Raw genomic sequence first — 27,219 nt, 5'->3', positions numbered from 1 at the left:
TACTATGAAAAAATAAAAAGAAACAAAATATAATAAAATATCTTCTGCAACCCCAGGGAGAATACCCAGAAATCTTTCAACATAAAGCTTCTCTGAGACTTCATCTGAGAACATGTTAGCACAAGTAATTGGACTCAGGCCTGGAATCTTTGCATCAGGTTGACTGTACACTGTGTAATAAACCACAGAACAAATGACAAAGCAAAAGGGAGTTGAGGTTCTGAATCAGTTGTGAGTCAGTCATAGAAAAAGCAGAAAATATGGCTGGAAAGGCTTTGTCTAGTCCATCCTCTGCAAGGCACCTAAGCTAAACTATCCATAACAGGTACTTATCAAGTATTTGTCAAACCAAAGAATGAGCTTCTGCTACCTTCTGCAAGCAATGGGAAGAAGAGCACAACATACTGTTGGCTTCTTTAACCTTTCCCCTGACCTAATGGATGCTCCAACTCTGATGCAGGAATGTTTGATTTGGAGCAGCAGGCAGGGAAGTAAACCTGCTCTGACAAGACAACAGATTAGTGGTTGGAATTGATATAAACTTCTTGCCTTAGAGAATGAAACGGTCAATTAGGACACAAGCACAGCTGAAAATACAGTCTGAAGCTCCCAAAATGTTATCAGAAGGGAAATAAAGATGTCGGAAAGCTACAGTCTGGCTAGACTGTAAAAAAAGCTTTGAAGAAACATCTTGCCCTACAAAACACCCAAGCACATGGATAATGCATAATATCATTGATTTCAATGGCACTAACTAAATTTCAAGAGTTTTTCCATATGTTGTTGAAATATTGCCCTGCACCAACTCCCACTGATTTGATCCAAAGCCCATTTAAGTTAATCAAAACCCCTTCCTCCAGCTTTGTAGGAACATGGATTATAAGGGATGCAAAACTACCTGAATCTTTATGCCTCACCCATTTCTACTGCTTCGGGAAAATTAAATAGACTAGTAATAGTTTGGGGGGGGGTGTTTGTCCCTTACTCATTGGTCTGTCCTCCACTGACACAAGTTTCAGAAGACATATATTTTTAAAGTTAAGATAGATGGAGGAATGGGGCTCCTACAGATCTTAAGGAAACCTTCTACATGATATTAAGGAAATCTTAAGGAAAGCATTTGTTTGGTTTTAATGGGGTCTATCTCCTCTACTCCAGCTAATGGCATTTTCAGATCTACGAAAATCAGTCATCTAGTATCTCATCTATCAATGAATTATATAAAACATTTAAAATATGGCTACATCTTTAAAATATAAAACACCAAGGTGCTGATAAGACTATTAAACATAGGAACAGAACTGGACACATTATTGCACTCTGGTCCTATAAACTATTTCTGTTTGTTAACAGCTATTCCAGTCAACTAAGTGGGATGATCAGAAAGTGTGAATAGGGAGGAAGTATGAGCAGGCTTTAATACAGTCATTGCACTGGACTGAAAAACACACTGCCGTAGCTCACTGTTACTGCTGGCCAGGTTAGCTATATAAAAATCCTCTTTGACCATGAAACTGCACTTCATGTCTGCAATGTAGATATACCTGGGCTTCATTAGAAAGAAGTCCACATAGGGAGTCAAAGACTGTAATTCTTTAATAGCACAATTCCTTGTACAGAAAGTCCTGTCATAGACCCATGCTCAAACATTTCTATAAATACAAAACTAGAACCATTCTTCACTGATGGAACACATTAATTAATTACCCTATTCGTATTATTCACTAGTATATAATGCTTCTTCTCAGAAGATTTGACAGCCTGGTTAATGCAATTCCTGATGCTGTGCTGCTCCTTGCCTCACAACCACTGTGTTTCTGCATTGTAGCATAAACAGAATGTTCCATTTTTAGAAAGAGTTTGCCCGAGAGAAGGTTTGAGCCTAACACAAGCTGAGGGATCACACTGGCCTGTGATACAAAACTGGAATAGAGAGATCTGTGACATTTCACCGATACCACATTTTTGTACAGTGGCATAGTGTACAAAAGATTTAGATGTTCAAATAATGCCGTATTAAAACAAAACTTATAAATTTGGACCACAAAGATTTAAGATATTACTGTCTCCTGGTTGGGGAAACATAATTTCTATTTCACATGAAGAAAGTGAAACAAAAAATTAGATATTTACATCTAAGCTTTTCTTTAAAAAGTAGCCATATTGAAGGAAGAAATAAATTGAAAAGCTAAATTTCAGACAAACAAGTTGTAAATATTTCACCTAAGTAGCTTGGCTAGTCACAAAAGTGTTATGTGGAATAGCTGAGAATAGAATCATAATCTCACATGTCCAAGTCCTGAGCAGTTGCAGTTAAATCTTCTTACCGTGATTTTAATAAGCTTGCAGACATGCAGGGAAGTGGATTCATGGAATGAAAGCATTCAGAATTTATAATTTCATATGGAATTTCAAAAACTTTTGGGAATATAAAATGTGTTCATGGTACAGTCTTTTACATAGAGGTTACAGGAATAATTTCAAACATACAGTTAACCACACCCGCCTTTTCCTCTCATCCCATCTCCCTCTCACACTGGTAGACAGAAGGTAAACGTACAAATTGCCATGAACTTCAATGTTTGATCTGCCAATGACACTGTCATATTTTGTCAATTCATTCCATTCAGTACTTTCTTAGAAATGGCTACTGAATACGGGACTAAGACAAAATTCTTCCAGCTCTCTAGGCTATTAGTTCATGAGAGTTAGGATATAGAGTTCATTTCAAAAGTAAGCAGAAATGTCAGCAGAATCCTATGAAAAAAAAGACTAAATTCTCTTCCTAAATTGTAGTTCCTATTCATGTGTGTTCACCAAAGAAAACATTTAATAGCAAGCCTGGGGACTTGATATCACAATGACATTAAAGTTTAAGAATTCTTGGAAATAGGTATAGACACCATGGATTTTATAAGTTTTGGAATCAGATAATTTCCTTTGGGAATCATTGGCTGGTGCTAAAGCCCTGTATTTTAAAAGTAATTCCTCACCTTGGGACAAATAAATCCAGAAAATTATACAAGCCAAATGGAATTTCCAAAATTCTGGTACGATTTCTGCACTTTTACAGACACCAACTATATCTTAATCTCCTAATTAAAAAGAAGATAAAGCATCACTTTCTTTGTGCTATAAATCAACTCAGCGAAACTATCCCCTGTCTGGTTTTCTAGCATCTCCCTTTAACCTTGGTTGAAAGTTCCTGTTAAATGCCAAAGACAATTAGCTTTATTTGAAAATCTTACAACTTCAGATAATGGGACAATCAGCTTCTCTAACTACAGCTTAGAAAACTTATATGCTAAAAGCCTGCAACTATTTGAAGGACATTACCTACCTGAAGAGAAATACAGAACTACTTGACACCAAGGTAAAACTGAAGAGAGCTGCCACAGGTCTCAAATGCCACATTATAGATGGGTTCCTGATGGCATGAGAAACCTACCTGTAGACTGTTGGGATATCATCCCTTAGTGTATCATGGAAGAATCATGGTGAATTATTTTCACAGCACTAAGAACTTGTCACTGCTCAGTAGCATTTCTACTCCTGCAGTGACACTACTGCTGCTACCCTGTGATAACAAGTTTGATTGAGAAACATTGATATGCTAAGTAGAGCCATCAGCAATACTAAGCTGCATTAGTGTACCCTCTACCCGTGCATGCAACTTGCATGGTTTCCTTAAGGAAAGCCACTTTCTCCTAGCGACCAACAACCACTGAAATATTCATTAACACATATTGGGCTTTGTTTTTTCTCTCTTTCATCAAAATAGGATGCTCAGGTGTAAACCCATGTCCTGGTTTCAGCTGGGATAGAGTTAATTTTCTTCCTAGTAGCTGGTATAGTGTTGTGTTTTGGATTTAGTATGAACCTCATGCAGTTCAACAAGGCCAAATGCAAGGTCTTGCACATAGGTCGGGGCAATCCCAAGCACAAATACAGGCTGGGTGATGAGTGAATTGAGAGCAGCTCTACAGAGAAGGACTTGGGGGTATAAGTGGATAAAAAACTATGAGGCAGCAATGTGCGCCTGCAGCCCAGAAAGCCAACTGTGTCCTGGGCCAGCAGGTCGAGGGAGGTGATTCTCCCCCTCTACTCCGCTCTCATGGGAGCTCCACCTGGAGCACTGTGTCCAGCTCTGGGGCCCTCAACGTAAGAAGGATGTGGACCCACTCAAGCAGGTCCAGAGGAGGCCATGAAGAAGATCAGGGGGTTGGAGCACCTTCCCTGTGAGGACAGGCTGAGAGAGTTGGGGTTGTTCAGCCTAGGGAAGAGAAGGCTCCAAGAACACCTTATAGCAGCCTTCCAGTACTTAAAGGGGGCCTACAGGAAAGATGGGGAGGGACTCTTAATCAGGGATTGGTAGGGATAGGACGAGGCGTAATGGTTTTAAACTGAAAGAGGGGAGATTTAGATTAGATATCAGGAAGAAATTTTTTACTGTGAGGGCAGGAAGAAACTGGAACAGAGTTGCCCAGAGAAGCTGTGGCTACCCCATCCCTGGAAGTGTTCCAAGGCCAGGTTGGACGGGGCTTTGAGCAACCTAGTCTAGTGGAAGGTGTCCCTGCCCATGGCAGGGGGGGTTGGAACTGGATGATCTTTAAAGTCCCTTTCAACCCAAACCATTCTATGATATGAAAATAATGTTGATAACACACTGATGGTTTTAGGATACGTTACTGAGTAGTGTTTATACTAAGTCAAGGATTTTTCAGCTTCTCATGCCCTGCCAGCAGGAAGACTGGAGAGGCACAAGAATTTGGGAGGGGATACAGCCAGGACAGCTGACACAAACTGACCAAAGGGATATTCCATACCATATGATGTCATGCCCAGTATATAAACTGTGGGGAGTTGTCTGGGGGGGGCAGATCACTGCTCAGGAACTGACTGGACATCAGTCAGCGAGTGGTTTGCAATTGCATTGTGCACCACTTGTTTTGTATATTCTAATTCTTCTATTATTACTATTGTAATTTTTAAATTATTATTATAATTATTATAATTTTCTTCCTTTTCTGTCCTATTAAACTGTCTTTATCTCAACCCACAAGTTGTTGGTTTTTTTTTTTAAATTCTCTCCCCCATCCTACTGGGTGGGGGTAATGAGCAAGTGGCTGTGTGGCACTTAGTTGCCGCTGGGGTTAAACCACGACAGTTCACTGTGTGTTGATCATTACTGTGACCTAGACACATACTTTCCTAATAACTGGAATGAAAGCCACAGATATGTAAGTCGGTTTTGTCCAGCTATTATTAGTACTATTCAAAAGAGTTTGTGCAATGCCTGTGTGGATGCAGAATACCAAGAAACCACTCAATCTTCGCTGTGCTGTAGCTGGATTCCCTCTTGGCAGGTGAAGATGAGGGAATAGATTTGACTGTAAATCACCTTAAGTAATTCTGCAGCATATACATACCCTGCTAGGGGACATAACAAACTGATATTAAGGCACTGCAATCTAATAATATTATTAATCACCAATCCTTTTTTGACTCAACATATGACAAAAAGCAAATCATTTTATTGCCATTGATGAAAAGCTGGAGTGAATAGATTCAGCTGAATTCAAGATAAAATCAGAATGACCTTTTCTGAAGCAATACCCAGTGCACAAATGCTAAATACTGTTATGACAACAACGGAATTGGCCTCTACCTCAGTATCCTGATCTAACAGTGGCTACAGCTATGTACTTCCATGGAAATGATATGGAGATGACCTACCAAATGGTAACTGACACAGTTTCAGTTTAGGAGGTTCAGACTGGACACCAGAAAAAAAATATTTTCTTAAAGACAGTAGCTCAGCACTGCATTCAACAGACAAAGCCACAGCTGACCTGGTCTGGTGCTGATTAGAGTCCCACTTCTAGTGGGAGGATGGACCAGATGGCCTATAGTTCTAAGACACAAAATATTTGGAGATGCCTTATTGTGTAACATTATACACACACATACATAGAGATAACCAATTGGCTGTCTTTCTTTTACTGCTTCAAGACAGTCTGTATAAAAGCAGCTTTCTTATATACACATTTTGGGGAGCTACTGCTCATCAAGACATCAAGATATTGGTAAATTTCTGTAATAAATTTTTTCCCATACAACTTCACATGAACATAAAGGAAAATGTTCTATTTGATCAAATGAAATTTAAAATGGGGTCTAATACAGAATTTAAAATGGAAATGCAGGGCATTCTCCTAACACCTCTCCTAACCCCAAAACCACAAAAGAATCAACAGCTGTAACATGACAAAAAGCCTCACTGAGTGCCCATATGATTTGGCAGGCAAATAATTTATCGATGTCAGTAGAAAATGACAAATTGAGAACAAGTTGAATAGACAGAGATGTGAAAACATATAAACCATGTAAACTGCTTTATATTTTTTCGCCTTGTACATAATGTGGGAATTCACATAATATATAATTCATATATGTCCTCATTCCAAAAATATTTCAGTGTTCCCTTGATCCAGATGCTCTGAGCATGTCAGAAACTTTACTTACTGCTCATATAAAATGAAAACACAAGAAAAGTGCTATATATTTCCTAAACTCTTCAAGGACTGGGACTTTCACCATGTCACGCTAATGTTGTGCCAATGTGATACAGTCAATTAGTTCAGACTTTAAAAAGATGTTTCAAAAAATTAGACTATTCTGTATTTTATATGTTTTTAATCTTTGCATTGGAGGGGAAGAAAGAAAATTTGGTGAAGACACAATTTTCTTCTTTAAAAAAAGGGGGTTGGAGAATTGTTTATTCTTTATCTCTGTCAACAACCTTTTCACACATAAAATAGTTTTCTAAAATAAATCTTAAAACTGCCTAATATCTCAAAATGGATTGGTCCCTCTCCCAATTCCCAGAGTAATTAATCCTATATCCCACTATATTTGACAGAAATTATAGACGCACTTGAGTTTCATTAGTATAAACATGGTAATGAATTACAGTAATGTTGTTTCATTAATGTAAACATGGAAAATGCAATAATTAGTCATGTTTGCTTTTGAAAAACTGTTTTGAAAATAGGTATATATTTCTCCACAGAAAAAAGGAATTTTTCCAACTCTAACATACACTATATAACAAGAAATGCTGCATACTGCAATAACATCTAACCTACATCTTAACTGCATAGATTACTCCTGTAATACTACCTTATATATAATTTTATTGTTTCCAGGGTAAGATATAGACCCGTTCTTTATTTTTAATGCTATTACATTATTTGTTAAGAATGTGAAACAAGGCAGAGAATTGAAATCAACACAGTATGTTTTGCATAGAGCCAACCATGTTCAGTCATTTCATGCAAAGGCTACATGTTTTAAAACAGGCAACTAAAGGTCCTATTACAAGGAACAATTACATTTGTATGAAGAGGCCTTCAAGAACAAGATCAACGTCTGTAAAACTTTCATTGACAATCTCTCAGTTTGAACCACAAATGCCTGCATTGGAAACAAAATTTCAGTCTCTTCATACTTCATCCAGAGGTAAAATATATTACAGCTTTAGATTCTGTGGAAACACTGTCAGAGATTTCGGTTGTTTATTTCTTATTCTTATAGGTTGTTATACCTATACTGCGGAAATAATCTTTACATTCTAATTTGTACAATACCTAGCACAATGCCAGCTAGTTCACAGTTTGGACTCTAAAACATTATAGCGATGCAGGAAACAAATACTAAAACATACATCATTACAGAAAATTCACTGTATCTAGAATCTCACACAGCTAGACGCGAGCTAGCTTCAAACTGAAGGCCATGCAAACATATTAGCATAGCACTGTATTCAGTCTAGCAAGTCCAAGATCTCAACAGGGATTATTAGTTTGAGCACAGCACTGCACTAACCTGCCTATATAGCTTCCAGTCTGCTGTGGGCTCACATCCCACTGGCTCAGAGGCTGGGAAGGTTGGGTATGTCTGCAGAAGACTGCAGGAACACTCACAATTATTTAGAGTAACACAAGGAGCCATTCAGATACAGAAGCTCCACTTAAACATTTTTCATTCCACTACCACAAGTCTTCATATTAGAAAGTCAATCCAGATTTGCCTGTTAATCCCAGCTGCTTTATTTGACATAGGAGACTAGTCAGTGTTCCCTAGAAGGTTTTGCACCATTTGGTACACTAAATAAGCTATTAAAAACTAAAACAAAAGAACTGAACTTTGCACCAATAAGATGCCCAACTAATTCTACATAGCTTCAGATTATTAAAATACAGAGAAACACAACAGGAATAGGCAATACCTTCTTAAAGTGTTTCATGTATCAGTCTCAAAGAGAAAATGTGTTACATGAAAACTAAAATCATCTTTCTGGATATGGATTGATAACATGAGGAAAAATAAAGGCAAACATAGATGCCTTTAGTTTATGAAAGCCAAGTATTATGAATTCAAAGTAAGAGCTAATACACACATTAAAAGAAACCAAATTAGAGTTACAGATGGAAACAGACCGCTACATTATCCAGACAACATTCATTCTGTCTTGTGACAGTACAATAAGCAGAATGAATGCATTAAAGAAATGACCAGATTTTTAATCAGAAACATTAAGTGCCTTAGACATAACTGCCTGCTATTTCATGGTATTACTGAATGCAAAAAAACCCATGTGTAAGAGCAAAACCAGATTTGTGCATTTCGTGACTCAACATTCTGAAATACATTCAGTGGTACAGAGGATGACTGCACTTTCCATTACTGGTTTCATACTCCCCTCCTAGAGATCCAATGCTGACAACAGTCAAAAACTACAAGTATAACTTCTTAGGTTATGGTCACAAACCACAGCAAGTTAGTTAAATAAATAAATATGTGTGTATACCACAGTTGGGGGAGAGAGGAAGATTTCACTCTAGTGGAAGGAGCTGGCTAGTTAAATCCTGGAGATTTGACATTTTCTACAATACAGGAAATTCTAGCATAATCACTATTTCCTTACATGTTTCTTATCTGTTCCAAGATCACTGGTCATGTGTCAACTCTAAATGGGATACATTAAGTATCTTATAAATCAGAGAGACCTGTCAGGATGAGATTTTTAACTGCAAATGTGAGTCAAATTAAGGTAGTTCAGTAGCAGTTAAAATGAACAAAGTGCCAGTTCTGACCTACTGACTTAAAAGGAGCCCATGAGAATCAAAAACAGAGAGCAGCCAGCAGAGGGGCTTACTGCTTGCTAGAAAAGCTGTATGTAGCATTCATTCCTTCCTTCACTCCTGGTGTATAGGGAGTCTCTGGGTCCATCTTTCCAAGTCAGGCAGAAATTGCAGTAAAATTCAAAGCAGCTCACACTACCTGAAAAACACAGCACTGCATTCTAAAAAGAAATGTCTTCAGAGGGCTAATCTGGCATTCAAATATTGGGCATCATCCACTTTAAACAATATGTTTTATGTAAGCATAAAACAAAACCATACCCTGTTTTCTACATTCCCACAATCTTGGATTACTTAGGTTACTGGCACAAAATTGCAGCTTTCTTCAGCACAGTCAGTCCCATGGGTGAACTTGATTCCTTTGAAATATTACTAGCTATAATTTCTGAAGTTGTAACCATCACTGTCTTGCATAGAAATGTTTGTGAAGTTCCCTAGAATGAATCCAGGTTATTTTATTTGTCAGTGTTTGGTGTTATTTTTTCCTTAATTTATAAAGTTTTTCTTTTTATTTTGACAATGAGGTTAAAGAGACTGCAAATAATTATTATAATGCATGACACTGCAATCAGTACTTGTATTCCTATCATAACTTTCATACACACAACCCCCACAGTACAATGTTTTCTAAAAAAAAAAAAAAGATGTAACCCTTACTGGTGACTGCAGCTAATCTTCAGAAACAGAGCCATAAGGCAGGAATGGACTTACAAAGTAGATGTCAGCCTGAGCCAGCTGTTTTTTCTAGTATTATTCCCTTTACGACCATCTGTCCCACCTGCTAATACATTTTTACCCTCACACAGACTCTCCACTACAATAATTTGTCATTCTGGCTGACATACAAGTATCAATAGAAAGAAAACTCTATTAAATCCAACTTTGTGCCACCCAATATTTGGAGCTTTTGTAAGGCACCTGCTTGACTGCTGGTATATTTAAATCTGCCTTAAGTCTGCTTTAGTTTATGCCCAGTTCACCTATGACCCAAACACTAACAAAGTTTGTTGCCACTCTGTCTCTCTTCCTTCCGGACTATGTCAATGAGTGGAATGAAACAGTACAGTGCAGTTACACAAGAGTCTTCTCTCTGTTTTCAAATACACTAGCACACTTTACTGAATGAATCTACTGAAATCTATCATGCCTATTTATTAAAGGTGAATAAACTCTGCACTCTATACTTGTGAAGTCTTGAGGTTTCAAAACTGTTTTTTTCAACACTTTCCATATCAGACCTTCTGGCTGATCCTAAATATTCCTTCTTGGGCAGAATTGCCAGAGATACAATGCAAAGAAATGAGGAAGAGAACTGGGAAGGGCTGAGAATGGGGAAAAAGAAATTAAATGGCATGTTGCTACATGGCAAAATTCTGTAGTCATGGACTTTCAAGAATTCTTTGCAGTTTTCAATGAGACCAGCATCAGAATAAATCTTATCTGCACCATTTATTTTCTGATTCTGGCTAAAGTGTGCCAACTAAAAGGGAAATAACCACTTAAGCATAGTTCAGAAGACTGCACAGCAGTGACACTGCCCAAAAAAATCAGGAAGAACATGACAGTTACAAAGTGTATAACTAATTTCATCTCATGTACTGCTGACAATAGTCCACAATAACAGGAAGGAAACTGCTGAAAAAGCACAAGTGAGGTCATCTTTTTCTGGGTACTACTTTTAAACATCTGCAAAATATAGATGAGGCTTTTTAAAGATTGCAGAACAGGGAAATAGAGGGGGAGAAAGAATTACAGATGTGTGACATAAGGAATAAAGGCAAAAGAAGTCTAAAAGATGGGCAGAAAAAAAGGGAATGAGAACAGAAGGTAAAATTCAAAAGGAGCACATGCTGATGGGCTTTACAATTCCAACAGAAAGTTAAAAGTTGACATCTATGTCCATACAGTGTTTAAAATGAGCTCTTAGTTACTAGCACTGCATTCAGGAAGGAGGCAGAGGAAGAGTGATATCTTAACTGAGCTCAGTTCTAAGCATAAGATTAAAATGAAAAAAAGAGGGATTCAATTTCATGTCAGTTCCTGGCAGCTGCTAGGCATTCCTTATTATCATAGCTCGGTTTGCTTGTTGAGTGCTGATAATGTGCCAGAGCTGTGGTGTGCTTTGGAGACCTCCCGAGATCCTTAGCTCTGCAACTTTGAGACCAGATGGAAAAATCTGGTTTTGAACACCATTCATAGTGCCGAAGTTTAACAAATAATGGAGTGTTACATAGATTTTGTTTGGAAAAAACCTTAATGGGGGAAATCAATCTTTATTTCTATTGCTTTTGGAACAGATAAGAGTTAAAAATAAAATCACCTATACCATTTTAATTTTTGCTACTAACATTTTAGCTAGTACCTGGAACAATAATAAAGTTCTTCTTGTAACATTCTTAATTTCTACATTGAAAAAATTTTCAGCAAATGCAATTTACAGAATTATTTACAGAATTACTACGTTCAAGTGTGTCAGTAGCTATGAACCCCTGCACAACAATCTCTACCGTGTTACAGATGCTGTCTGGCACCATCTACTGAAATGCTTCAGACACTCATCTTTTAACAAACAACATACCTTGAAAGATTCAGTCATGTGCTTTGCTGTTTCTCCTGAACATCCTCCAGCCGTGCACTCATTCTGACAGCCCTAGAAGAAGTAAAACCAGAAAAAAATCATATTCTATGCACATTGCAGAAAAGTTGATACACATTCAGTTAATTCTTTTAAGGGACAGATTGTATTGAATGATCATCATCACTAAATATATTAGCAAGAACTTTTTGGTAGTTTCTTAGCACAACTTTTCACCTTCCAGGGTTTCTGGTTTACTTCAGTTGCATTATTTTGCACAACTATATTTCAGGGCTTTATAGGAGAGACAGCGTCTTGAATTAGATCATTGCTCTGAAATGTGGAATGGTATGGACAGCATCACAAGTCTTTCATTCTAGGCTGAATAAATAAACTGTGTTTTCTACACAGTTCCATCAGATCCCAGTTTCTCTACTAAAGCATCCACCTAACAGATTTGCTTTTGCCTTTTCTCAGAGAAACCTGACTAGGCAGAATGGAAGTAAAAGGGAAAGAATTGATTTTGTTAAATCCTTCATTAAATGAAGACAGTAATAAGGAATGCCCACCTATGTAAATATATAATCAGAGTATTTTGAAATGTCTACTGTGTTGAACTTAAGGGTTCTGCCACTGAGCATGCTAGAAAGGAACCAAAAGGAGTGATAGTTCTAGGCATCCTTCTGTTCAGCAACAGAGGGATAACACAGAGAGGTGTAAGCCATCCACCTAAAAGCTAGACCCCCAGTTTCCACAGCATCAGGCTAGCATCTTTGTGGACCCTCCTGCATATCACACCCAACGGAATAGAGTGAAGACAACAAATACAGCCCTGACAGCATTTCTTGTTTCCAAGCAGCCTTTAAGGGATAGCTGGAAAGGTGAAGTGAGAGCAGAGGTTTGGGAGAAGGAAGCCCCTTATGTGCTTAAGGGAAGCACAACTGGCAAGATGGAGGGGATGGCAGGGGGAATGGCTAGCTGCTGAGATGAGGCCAGGGATGGCTGGGTATGGGGGAACAGTCAGGCTGGTCAGAAGGGCTGTCTAAGGGGGTGAAGGAAAGACAGAGGCATTAAGGGATGTTGTTGCCAGGGCTGAGAGGAAAGAGGCTTTCAGCCCTAAAAGGGAAAAGCTCTAGTAGGAGCCTGCACTGGCAGCTCCACCACTCTGTGGCTGCTTCTCACCCTGCCACCCTTCAGCCTTGCTGCATCTTGGGTGGGAAGGCCACAGATCAAATTTATAGCCCCCTGAAGGAAAGAGGTGCACAGGAAGCCCTTCATGGTCAGACCTGTGAGGTCCCTGCCCCAAGCTCTTAGCCAGGGAGCAGCTGTCACCCTCCAAGGAGGGCTGTGTACAGGGTGGATGGCAGTGCCAGGGAGACACAAGCCACCACAGTCCTGCAGCAACCACCAATGTGTGGGGCCAGGACTGGGGCTGCATGGTTCACGGGCTCTGAAACATGACACACACACACAAGGCAAATTACATGATTTTTTTACTTTTTGCAGATCTCTAGGATATGGTTGAGGAGGAGGGGGAAGTGGTATCTTCAGTAGACCTTTAACAGTTAGTAAACTTGCTACCAACAAAAGAAAAAACAAACTCCCAGACACAGCAGTTCTCACTTCCCCTCCCCTCCAAAGCCCCAAGGAGGCCTTAACATCCCTCCAGCCTTTTCTCACCATCAGCTTTAACCCTTTCGTTCCTCTCCTTTTTCTAACTGAGACATGCAATCACTGCTACAGGCTTCTTCCTGGCAACTAAAGGAGGATTTGCCAAGAGAAATCACAGATCTCTTTACAATGTGCTAATATGCTTTACCTTAAAACCTTATTAAAAATATGTTAAAGCTTAGGGTGTTTTTACTCCAGAAAGACAAGTCTTTTTGGTAGTGTTCAATGGCACTCAGTGTCATACTCTAGCAGGACTAATATGTTACGCAAACTGAGGGACAGTCTGAACTAAACACTGTATAATATAGGTGCTTGCTTTCCCTGTAATTCTTCAAATACTTCCAAATTCAGTGGTAAAATCCCAGAAGGCCTTCATGACACCATCAGTTTATAATGGTTAAGTATTCTGCAGATGAATTAAGACAACTGATGTTTCTCTTCACTGCAGTGAATTAGGATGTAGAGCGTGATGGTTACCAGCGAACAGGATGGTAACTGCCAACTGTGGAACAAGAATTTCTCAAGCATCTCCAGCTCCATTGCTGGTTTTTGTCTAATATCTAGTATGCAAAGTTGGATTTTTCTAATAGTCATTACTGATGACGGCAAATACTGACAAAATTCAACCATTATGCTTCAGCTTCTTCCCATCTCTGCTTTATGAAGTTGCCCTAAAACAAGTGTTGGCATCAACACAGAGCGGACTGAAGCTGGATACAGTTTGATATTCTCTTTCACGATCTTTAAAAAGATACAAAACTTGTGTGTGAATTTGGAGTGTGGAACACCTACAGGAACAGTCCCTAGGGGCTTGATCCTGTTGCCCTTCAGTTCAAGGTTCCCACTGAATTCAGTGAAGTCAACAGCCCATTTTTTGGGCATATGCCATGGGGCCAATCCTGTTCTCCATGAAGTCATTATGTTTTACAGATTTAACTCATATTTAAGGCAAGTAGCTAACTGCCTTTGTTAACCGCACTGAGATTGAGTTAATCCCTCAGCACTAGAAAGGCATACCACAATTACTTTCTAATTGATGGAGTCATATTTTAATGACTCCATGGCTTTTAAATCTGAAACATGTTGTTTAATGTAATAGGGAAAATTACTCCCTAGTTTAGTGCCAACATTGCCAAGGGAGATATGCCAAGCATAAATTTGCCCTTTGTGTTTAGTAGCATGGTAGATTTAAAACTCCATCCATTAAAACACTGATGTTATTCTAAAAATACATTTGAGCCACTGGGTCAATGTCTCCTCAAAAGTGACTCAAGTCTGTATCAAGTTGCTATGCAATTACACAAGCATGACAGTATTTCCTACATTGTGGTGTAGAGCTAACATTTTCTTTATGGTATATGTAACTGCTTTTTCTAAGTTGGAAATAGGATAGTATCTCACATTTTTCCTTCAAAAATACTGAAATTTCACATTGATTTTGCCATTACAGTAAAGCCCGTATGAGAAAAAAAGTGTAAAAATCATGTTAGATTAAATTTTGTTAAAAGATAGGTTTCATACGTCATTGCATCACTGAGAAACATTACTAAAATAAAGACCTAGTGTTGAGTAATTCTGTCTTTACTTTTATAGAAGATCTCAATGATATAATAATCATTGCAAATCCTTTAGCATTTACAAAAGTAATCACAATATACTCAGTTGGATAATAGTGCTCCCTCACACTAGTACTTACTTCCAATCTAACTCTTATATAAAGAAGAAGTAAGCCTTAGAGAGGTTAGTGTCCTCAAAAAATGTGAAGGACCATTGTGTGTATAACACTGTAATGCTAGGGCCTGAATAATAGGCCCTGAAACAAAGTTGACCTCTAGATGAACCTCAAACCTAAACATTATCCATTATTAGTATCTGTTAATTAGTAAAATCTGTATTACCATTAGCATTATTAGTATCATTAATATGTATGCTCACTAGTGAAAGATGTACCTTAGACAGAATATAATCAGTAGTGAGGATGAAAAGCTGTGAGAATGTGTATCCAACCTCCCTTGCTTCGCCTTGTTCAAGGCTGAGAACCCAAGTGTTTGGCCTTGTTAGAAACTCCCTTGGTTCTTTCCCCCCGAGCCCTGGCCAGGCTTTCAATGGAATCCAACAGGAGGATGAAACCAGATGTTTCTGCTCAAAACAAAGGTGCAAGTTATTCTGGCTTGATGATTTTTGGTATATAAGGCTGGACCCTCTTGCCATGACTTTGGATGCCTTATCTATGGATGGATGCATTGTGTAGGACTTCCCACTTGCATGGAAAGGTTCTCCAAATCCTCGCTGCAACCAGGGCTCCCCAGCGACTGTGGATCTGGATGTTGGTAACGTATGCAAGTGGTGATGTATCTTTCTTAATCACTGTTCTTCCCATCATGTAGTAATGATTAGGTGTATTGCCTTGCTTAACTCTATGTAGTAATAATTAGGTGTACTATTCTATATTTTTCTTACTGCTTAATTTTCTGTAGTACTTAGTTATATCCTTTAATTATTAACAGTAAAATAAGCCTACTCTTTTCACTCTGGTATCTGAGTTTAATTGGCATCCTCGATCAGCAGAACATATACTTACCAGCACTTTTGGAAATTTTATACTTAATAGCTTTCACCTGCACTTCTGCTAGAGCTTTCCCAAACCTGAATATTCAATTCATACATTTGGTCCTCAGACTGCATAAGACATATGTATTTTCAACATCTTTTAGCAACAGGATGTTCTTGGCTTTCCCCGCTGCCTTTGGCACACCTTCTCTGACTGCTATTCTGTTACAGGCATGAAATCTTGTAGCCAAAGTATTGACCTGCAAGTGCACCCAATCAACTTCACTATTACCATTTTGCCATCCCTCTGGTTATGCTCATCTTTTAGGGTATCTTCCTGTATCTCACAGCTTCTTCAAAACAGAGAATCTACCTCTTCTATGCAGTCAGATCACTTGTTCTTTAGCTGAAATTACCTTCTGTTACAAAAATAAGCCCATCTCCTCCCTAAACTCCCTAGACTGCCTACACTACAAAAATCTGCCTTAGTTTTTCCTGTGCCCTCACACTTGGTGACTTTTGAGACCCAGTGGTAACACCAATGTCTTTGTTCTTGCTTGGGATTATCTGTTCTGCAATTCTACCAGGTACTTTGTCAAAATGCTGTTCTTAGATTTTAGCTACCCCATTATCCCATAGGCTCATCCTCAGTTATGAAATAGGAACTGAAGATTATCAGAAGCCTCATCGCTGTAAATGTAAGCTGCAAACTGCATTTCTTTAACCTACATTGTATGACATTATTTAATTTTAAAAACCGGCACCTGTTCTCAAAAAAAATTTGCAGTTACCTCTATATGCCATGTACTTTGTCACCCTTTTTCAAAGAAATCTAATTCTTTAATCAGTTCTGTGCTCACTTAATTTTCCCTGTTGTTTGATAACTCTTCTCATCACTGAGGAACAGAAAACTTTCCCTAGTGGAAGGCAGGAGTAAAGAAATAAATTGCAAATAATTTCTACGGAGTTCACACTTTCAGCGAGCAAATCATATTTGTCGCTTCTCAGAACAACTCAAGATCTGCAGTTTCACAAAATCCTTAGTCATCTTTTTGTTTTCACCAGTGCTCACGTGCTTATGCAAGTCAGCCCACAGACAGCTCTGATGTCTTCACTCTAAGTGAGAATTTCATCAACAGCACCAGTGCCCTAGTTAGAGTACCACCAGTGATAGAGAACATCTGAAAATCCAGTTTTATGCCCACAAAAGGACTGTAGACAGTGCTTTGTTGGCAGGCGTTGGCTATTCACAGGGACAAGAACCTAAAGAAGCAAATAAGCCACAGATACACAGCTACGACTGCATGTAGTTCCCTTTACCAAGGCAAGCCCATCTCCTGCTACGCAGAGAAAATTAAACCCAAGACTATATTGTAGCAGTCATCAGATCCCAGCAAAGATGGAATGGGAGTTTCCTCTCAGTCAGAAGTCATATGAGAAACAGTTGTCAATGAAGAAAATTCTTTCTGAGACATTTCTCCAAGGTAAAACAGTGTCTTACTGCTTTTTCCCGTACTTGCTTCTGGCTACTGTCTAATGAATATTTCATGCTCTAATTTACACTGTAAGGATAGTGAAATTAGAATACTTATCAGATTCCAGGAATCTAGCAGATCAATAAATTCAATACATGACTTATGCTATGGTACTGCCTACAGGTGAGCCAAATCAGGTGTGTGATGACAGGTACTTCGGCATTCAAAGCCATACAAATCAGAGTTGCCTTTCTGTTTCAGGTATAAAAGAGAGTCCAATGTGAACAAATGTCACATATTCTGTGTATTGCTACAGTCATATAAAACACTTCCATGACTTCAAAACAGTTTTTATCTGCCCCTAGGAAATGTTAATATGATTTGGCAGCCACACCACATAAAACACAAATTTGTGGGAAAAAAAACAGTAATGATGTTCATAGCTTTAAAAAAACCCCAAACAAACACCCACTGTCAGACTGAGAAATTGAACATTGCTGTAGGACTGAGTCATATAATACTATTTTTAATATCAACTAAAAAGTTATTTACTTAATGACATTTATGAAAGACTTCCAGAGCTCAGGAATGTCATTTATGGAATCTAACAGCCAGGCATGTTCACCTCAGCTGTCAAGGGAGTAGTTGCATAATATAAAATAATTTCAATACTGTCTTTGTATTGTACGTATGTGAATGTGAACATACAGGTATGTATGTGTTACCATGCAAGTGTCACCAAGTACATTCACTGGGCTGGGTCATTTACATGGTAGCACGGCACGTCTTATCCACACAACTTCTTTTAAATCTACCCTTTTCAAAATCAACACAGGAGGAGCAAGAAGACTAATTCTTAAATTGTATTTCTAACCAATAATCAAGCTAAACAGAGATCTTTGAGATATCTTTGTTTGTTAGGTTGGTGCACTCTCCATGTGTTGGCTTGTCAGCCTTCAATAATGAATTCAAAGAATATGTACAGCATAAATCCCAGAACAGCTCCATCAATATACCTCAATGTATGCACAGATCAGAGTTGGGGGGAGGAAAAAAAAAAAAAAAGGACAATTTGGCATATGCAGTTTCAGTGCTTAGCGTTTTACTTAGTTCCCCAAGAATTCTCACTTGTGTTGATTTCTGCACTTTCAATGCATTTCTTTAAGACTACTCTTACCTAACATGTATCTGCCCTCATGCCTTGTCAGCTGAGCATTATCACCTTACTGTGGCTTCTTGTTCAACCTTGAGCTGACACTAACATTGGTTAAACAGTGAGGCAGTGTAATAACAGTATACAATAAAGAAAAATATAAGGCAACTAGCATAGCAGAAAAAGAATTCTTCCATGTTATTTAATGATAATTTTTCATCAGAGTGAATGCATCAGGGCTTAGAACATACAAGAGTTTCTTCATCTAAGAAAGCTGCATTGTGTAAAGTAAGGTCAAATTTAAATACATGATCATTAAATTAGTCCAAAAGACTGTGCAGGCACTTATGTTCTGGCTTGAGCAGTTTATTTGGTTTAATCTAAACTAATTTAAATACTTTGAATAAAACTGAAATATGATCCTCTTAAAACAAGGATCACTGTTTTTATTATGTTTAAGTAAAAGACAATCCAGAACATATGAGCACAATTTATTGGTTAGAAAAACCTAAAAACCTTAAAACAGAGAACAAAGAAATGGAAATATTCAGCTAGTCCATCCAAGATTCATATTTAGTAACATTTATAGCTATAACACAACTCTAAAAGTAGACAGAGTTGGTTTCATGAGATTAAATAAACACAGGACAATGTTGCCAAGGTCAAGTCATTGCAGTCAGCACTCAGGTGAGAAACGTCTCTAGGAAATAATGCCAATTTTTTGACCTGGTGCTTAAATTAATATTTGATGAGTTCAGTAATGCCTAACCTGTTGTACAAGAAAGCTTGTATCAGTTCACCTGAAAGGTAGCAAGGCTAGGCAATGTGAAGGATAACTACTTCTGAAACCCAAAAAGAACGTGTGCTTGACAAACTGGATTATCAAGAAGGCTAAAGGGAAGAAAAGAGTTCACCAGAAATAGAAAATAGATTAATTTGTTGTAACTGACTCTAAGGAGAACCTGACTAAGGATCTATTCAACTTCAGGCTAAAATTAATTTGCCAGATATTGCAGAAAGTTTACAACATGAACTGTGAATTACACTTATACAACATGGAGTCTAAAGTGTGATTCTTCCCAACTGAAAAATACTTAACACCTACCACCAGCCACATCCAATACAGTATGTAAAGCAGCTGTACATCTCTGCATGGTATCTCTTTATTCAATAGTTAGTTCTGTCTTAATACATGTCCTGCACAACCATACAATCCTCCTTCTTATTTTATTTACAGAAATAGGCAAGTACTCTAAAGAAATCCTCTTTGTGAATGACCTCCAAATGCAACGTGCTTTAACCTTGATTTCTAAGCCCACTGCTCATACGGTTCTTTTTTGTATTCCTTCCTATGACCATGTTGTTGCTCTGTCACTCCCCAGTGCCATTTCTTCTGTCCTTATCCTCAGTTAAGCTCAGTTAACCAACTCTCCCTTCTGATTGAGGAAAACAGACTCGTACTATTAGGGGAATAGGCAGATGACCTAATGGAGCTCCTCCATCTCTAACTCCTATGAACAGTGCCTCTAAGTGTCTCTTTTGTTGGTTTGTTTCTCTGCTCTAGCATTAATTAGGTTTTTAACAAGTGCATTGTTTGCTGGAATGGCATAAAGAAAAACATGTTAAAGCAACCAGTTGGATCTAGTTGACCTATAAATTCATCCATCTGTTTTCTAACTAGATAGTGTCTCATGGCTATGTGATATGGTTACTGTTCAAACAATATAAATGAAAATTCTGAAAGTCACCACGGTTTTATTGTGTTTAGGCCCAGTTCTCTTTGATATGAGAGCTTTTACATCAAACTGGCAACAAGAAAGTGTGTAAATGCTATTACATACTTTTCCTTATCACTGTAAAAGGGCTTTGCTGTTAACTACAAGGAAGCTCCATGTTCATTACATTTTCTCTAACATTTCTCTAAGCTCAGGTATTCTATAATGCCAGGTACTAAATCAGCATTTTAAAATTTCATAGTAAAGTTAACCGGAGCTATGGGATGCATTTTTAACTGCACTGCTATACAGGCAAAGATAAGCCTAAACACAATAAAAATTATTCTGCTTATTTTCCTCAGGGATTCAGTTATACTGGCTGTATTTTTTATCCCAAGACAGCTGTACAGATAAAGTACAGATCTGATCTAAAGATGCATAAAATATAGCTTACAATTTATTTGTGAAATTCCCTGATGGTGGAAACTACACACAGATCCTGCAGCTGATGACCAAGGCAAGTGGCTTGATGCAATTACCAAATGATAATGTGAATAACATGAATGCATACACAGCAGAAACAAATAAATTCATTGTCTGAAGAGTTACTGAGGGTTTAGAACTGGAAGTAGACAATTCAGTGTGGGAGACCAAAGCTTCTGCAGTTTGCAAATAAATCATTGTAGACTCCTAGGGGAAAAAAAAAAAAACACCAAAAACCAACCAAACCACAGCAGACAGTGACAGATTCCAAAATGGGAACTGACATCCTTAAAGAAAAGAGCTAGCAGACAAAAACCTGTATTTAAGGACATACTCCTGTTTGCAAGCTCCCTCATAGCTACAGTGGAACCAGAAGAAACACACGGTCAGGCCTGAATCACTGGCCTGTATAAGGGGTCATTTGTAGCTATTCTCAGAGTGCTTAGACCGTGTCCCATTTAAGTCCATTTTGCACTAGAATAAAGGTTTACATAAGACGCTGAGCAATAATGAATCACACATTGAAAACAAAAGCTCTGGGGGAAAAAAAAAAAAGCTTTTGGAGGAGAAAGGAGTTACTTTTTTTCACTGCATGTCCTGTACACAGTCCCACTAGAAATAATAAAACAGTAACTTACACAGCTGGCTCTCAAATAACATTAAGCGCAATAAAACATTATGCAACTGTGCGCATGGTCGCTGGTCTGTAAAGGACAGACGTGTGCTGGCTTGATATCACATCTAGCCCTGATAACTTTGCATGGCCTATTTAATTCATCACCAAGTATCAAACGCCGCTGGTGCAAAAGCATAAGAAGCATGACTTTCTGTATTGCGTTAGTGCAGTTATTGCCTGTTCCCTGCTTCCCAAGCCATTTGTTTAGCTGTTAAAGCTGATAAAGCATGGCAGCAGCTATCTAACCTGGGGATCTGAAAGGGCTCAATACTGCAGGTACACTTGGCCTGACTTAGAGGGGTACTCCTTATAAATGTGCTTCTCTACTGTACTGGTCTTCTCAAATGATTGAGCATAGTCCCTGGTTTTTGCTTGCAGGCAGAACTGTATACACCTAGACATGTGTTCTGTCTGGTCATTTGGCCACAGTGCAGCAGAAGGACCCAGACCTGAGTTTACAGTGGATTGAATGATCTAGTAGGTCTCTTTAAATGAGTGATACAAGCTAGGGTAGGAAAAAAAAACCCACAACAAAAACCAGAAAGTCAGCACTCTTTGTCTAGAGGTGTTGCAAATACTGTGCTTTCTCCTGAATTCTGATGGTAGGCTGGTCTGTATGATGCTTGCAGCTATTTTACTGCTTGTTCCAGATAAAGAACTGAGACCTTCATTATTTATAAGCTTTAAATGACTGTTATCACTGTAACACCTGAAAGCCTTAAATTAATACTGGCTCTACAGTCACCTAGGTGAAGGAAGGTAGAAATATCTGTCTTTTCTATAGACAGGAAATTTAGGCATAGATTGTCCCATCAGCATACCTCACACTGGTTGGCAGTTGCTTCAGAGAATTCACTGGGAGGCAGACAGGTGCCAGAATAGGGCATGCACAGCTCCCCAGGAACTAGATCTATAGCTCCTCTTCCTTATAGAGACATACCCATCAGAACCATTACAGTTCTTTTCAAGGAAGAAGAATAAGTGTAGGTGTTTGATGTGGTTTTGGCTGTGCACTCTACTCACATCTATGCCATATGCAAGTTTCTTGCATAACAGCACACAGGTGATGGCTGCAGAAGACCTGTCTATACTAGGTCCAGTGGGTTTTAAGCCTGGCATAATTCATTTGAAGTAATAGGAGATCTCTTCCTGGCTTTTACCAAAGCATGGGTTATATATTTGTGACGTGTCTTTTGCTGTGTGTTCAAACACTGCCTTAATTTGATTTAACTGGACGCAATTCAACTAAGTAGAAAGGAAGTTGAAGCTTTCCTCTTGATGTAAAGGGCACTAGGAACAGAGCTAACCCACAGGGAAAATCCTGGGAATCTGTTTGAATACAGCACCTACAATGATGTTCGTGTTCTTGTTCAGATCAACAACAAACCACAGAAAGGGAACATATTTGCATGATAGACATCCAGCTCAGAATATACTAGGAACTTCTCTTGCTTTACAGTCTTTATGAGTTTCAGTGAGTGTAATGAAAGGTAGCAAACATAATTCACCACACCAAGCAAATGTAAATAATCCCATGGAAGCTTACTAACGAGCCAAGAAAAGCAGATCACAACTACAGTGTCACTGTACAGTGTCACACATTACTCCTTTGAATGTGGAAAAACACCAGTATAACACCCACAAGAACCTGCTTTTCTTGATGATGTCTGCTCAGAAGAGGTAAAATATTTTAAACTAGTGACAAAGCCAGATACTCCACCCACTTAGAATATGTTCAACTGTGTAACAACTCTTAAGACACAGAAAAATCACATATTATAACACTCCAAAATTTTGGAGTTGCATTAAAGTTACCCTATGCATGCTTTCTAAATACCCTGTGAGCAAGACTTTATCTGAAATTCCCTATAATTTGTTGACAGTGCCCACAGCAAACTGGATTCTGCCCAGGGAATCTGAGAGCAAAATAGCACTCAGCACATTAAAAGTGGCCTTGAAAAAGTATGGTCACAGATGAAGTATTTGTAGAGGTGTCAGCATTAAGCACATGTTAAGCACACAAAGCAAACAGAGGCCCTTTGCCAAAATTACAGCATGGTAAAAGGTCATCACAAATCAAGAGTGATACAGTCTCTATTAGAAAAATGATAACTTTGAAATACTAAGCAATGGCACTAGAAATGAAGGTATTAGACACATGACAAGTAACGTAGGCTTGTCTTCTTACACTTCAACATCTGTATCAATGATCAACCAGCCCTGCTCAGTTCAATAAATCTAAATTGACAAGTGACTTCTTTATATCACCCCTATGAACCAAGGGTTTTGCCCAGCTTCAACCCACATGAATATCAGTGCTCTTGACTAGAATGTCTCTGTCATTTCTGAATTTATGAAGTTAAGCATCTTAAAACAGTTTAGAATTGGATCCAATTTTTCCACTGTTGAAGTCCAGTTCACCTGGAAATGGTAGGACAGAACATTAATTTTATATGTATGTCACAATAAATATTTTGCCCAATTGACATGATGAAAACATTGGTGGCTACAGCAAAACCACTTAAAAGAAGATCCAAAAGGAAACAATTGTAAATGCAGCTCAATGGAAAACCAGAAAGGAAGGCCAACATTACTGAACTTCTATCTCCAGGTGGCAAGAAGAGAATCAACCTGTAAATGCCAAAAATAATCTCTAAAAAGGTGTTGAAAGGCAAAGGATAATATTTTAAAAAAATGAAGTTATTTGAATGGTACAGACACTAGCCAATATGAAAAAAAGCATAGACTACAGAACTTGTCTTTGTATTCTATGTAATACTGAGGATGAAGCCTGGGCCATAGACTGGGCCACAGCACAGGATCAGTGCTAGAAAAAAGCACAGCTGTATTAGAAGGATATAGAAAGAAGAAAAACTGAACTGAATCAAATACAGTCAAACAACCCAATGGGCTTCCTCTATGGTTACAGAAACAAAACCCTTCCGGGCATGTGAAACTTTGTTTCATTTGTCTTCCAAACTGCACTTCTGTCTAAAGACAGTTAATCCAGTTTAAGGTAGAGTCTGCAATTTAGTTGAACATATAAATCGGCTACAGCGTATCTAACCATTCTTGCTTAAAAAACAAATGATATGCTCATGATGGATAAATGCCTCAAATACACGAGCATGTGAATACAATATGATTTATTTTTTTCTGTGTGCATGCATGTATATATGCAGCTGTACAGCTATGGCAAAAATTGTGGCTGCATAGCTACTGTACGCTATAATACCCTATTCTATAACAACTACTTCATGTCATGTAAGGAGTAAACTTGGCTCACATTACACTTTTATACTAGTACACAACTATTAATTTTTTATAGCTTTCACCCCCTATACTTCAGGCAATACTTTCTAGCAATGAGGAAGGGTTTTTCCAAGTTTGTAAGTAGGTACTGCCACAGAATAGGGCGGGATTCAGAAGGACTTAGTGTTTTGACTCTCAACACTAGCACTGACTGTGACCTTGACAATTTGATGATCTTAATAAATCTTGATGTTCTGTTCTCAAAAATTATTATGGTACTTTTGAATGCTTTGAAACTATAGATCCTATTTTAAAAATTACATGCTTTTATTCGTCCAGGATCAAAAACTCAACCTCTTTACCCGTTTCCTCAAACTTTAAAATCAGGAAAATAAAACCTGCATCATCCATCTGGTAAGAAACTTACTTAACAACTAGCTTGCTAAATATGTTGACAATACTGAAAGTATTAAAATTTGCTATAAAGTTTTCTTCTCCATATTGTTTTGATTAAGAATTTCCTTTATTTTACTGGAGGGTGAGAAACTCCATGCATCAGCAGAAATTATATTATTATTGCTGATTTTAAGTGGACTTTATGTGGGTTTTTTTAATAAATTGCATGATGATATGCAGTTGTATAAAAACTTGTGAATCAATAATTTTGTTGTAAGAGTAGAATATGCAATTTTGTATGGTATATTTATATCTTATATTTAAGATATATTAATTTAAAATTCACACTCCAGAAAATCAGTAGAGGTCTCCTTATTTTCAAGTACTTCATACAGTTTTGTTTGTTGTTGAGCCTGGTCCCATCACCTTGATTTTCCTCTAGATTTTGGAAGGCTGCTATTACATCACCCCAAAGCCTCCTCTTCTTCAGACTGAACAAACGCAGTTCCCTCAGCTTCTCAGTGTCAAAGTTTAAAAAAAGTTCACTCTCAGTAAGAGTAATGCAAATGCAAGCTTTTATTACAGAAGTGACGACCCCAAGACAACAGTCTAAATAAAATTAAACAAGTGGACGTGACTTGTGTGTCACTGATCTCTCTGAATACTAGTGGAAATTAATACTATCCTTGTGGAATTAAACCCTATTTATATAACAAGAAAAGCAATATATTTTCTGTGCTTACTAAGAGTGCTTTTATCAAATATTATGTGAAATGCTCTAATAGGCAAACTGAATTAGCAATAGCTGTGTACCTACTGAGAAGTCATACGCTGCACTTCATTAATGCATCAGGTATACTCTAAAATGAAACCTGGAAAAAACTGCAGACCTCAAGGGAAGAAAGTAAATGAGTAACTCTGTTGGAAGAGTATTATGACATTAGTTTTTACAAACAGTAATAGACTATGGGTCAAGATGCACAAAAGACAGATGGGTAAAACTTCTTGATCATTTTAAAGATAGTTTCAATTATTTAGTTCATGTTAACTCTTTTGGATTATTTGATATACACAGCAAAGGGCAACATTAGGCCTTTCCATGAGCATAATATTGGATTTTCATCTGCAATACCATATGGTAATATTTGCTAAATTGTCCTTCTACAACAGGTGCTCTATTTTATGAGGTAATATTACCTGTCCCTTTAATGTATAAAGTCATAAAATAATGAAATTGTTTCCAAGGTAAATGGGACCACTCATTCACTTCATCCTATGTGAGAATTAGAGGTATCGAGTTGTGAGCAAGTAAGTGACTATGAATAATAAATTAGGGTCACATACTGCTTTGATTTATGCTTGAGTATCACCAAAATTCAGACATTCAAAATTAAGGTCATGTATTTAATCTCTACATTACAACCATTGTGGCAGCTGGATAGCCACAATTTATTCTCAAAAGCCACAATCAGTTTTGAGTGGCTTGAGCTCATTGAAGTCTCTGATGAGCTTATCTCGCACTGTGGAGTACATAATATGTCAGTGTAGTGACACGAAGATGACAGTCCTCACGTGCGTGGCCTAAGAAAGCTAATTGTGCAAATTTTCCAAACAGAATTTACCCCTTAGCTCCTTCATTCTAACACTGAAGGTCCTGCCTTCAAACCTACCAATAAGCTGCAGTTGGCTATACATTCAGCTATGATTATTCATTTAAGGAAATGGCATAACATATGAAAGTAATGAAAAGAATGTCTGTTCCGATTCTTTAGCATGCCCACACCAAATCTTTTTTTTTTTTTAAATGGCTGAACAAATTCAGAATAACTGAGTGCTTACACAATTAATGAGCTGATTTACCTCCTTTCCTAACATTGTCCTCCCAGGGATAAATTAATCACTAATGAATTACATTTAAACTATTCTCATCTATCAAATTAAACCAAGGACACGGCCTATGGACTGGTTCAGCAAGATATCAACAGTGTTAAAGCTACCTTCTGATTTTGCAATCTTTTTTACCTATGACTTTGCTGCAGATATCAATACTCAATTTCCATGGGAAAA

At 37.9% G+C, this 27,219-nt stretch overlaps 1 protein-coding gene across 2 annotated transcripts in view; it reads right to left on the bottom strand.

The window, feature by feature from the left end:
• The window catches only part of BCAT1 (branched chain amino acid transaminase 1), a 66,967-nt gene that overhangs the window by 37,519 nt on the left and 2,229 nt on the right, over nucleotides 1–27,219 (bottom strand). For both annotated transcript variants that reach the window (XM_074826375.1, XM_074826376.1), the window contains exon 2: nucleotides 11,785–11,856. In XM_074826375.1, coding sequence (XP_074682476.1) covers nucleotides 11,785–11,856 — 72 coding nt within the window. The remainder of the gene's footprint in view (nucleotides 1–11,784; nucleotides 11,857–27,219) is intronic.

This window comes from Strix aluco, chromosome 5 (assembly GCF_031877795.1).
Source record: "Strix aluco isolate bStrAlu1 chromosome 5, bStrAlu1.hap1, whole genome shotgun sequence".
Classification (NCBI taxonomy): domain Eukaryota; kingdom Metazoa; phylum Chordata; class Aves; order Strigiformes; family Strigidae; genus Strix; species Strix aluco.
This window is presented reverse-complemented; position numbering and strand designations above follow the sequence as displayed.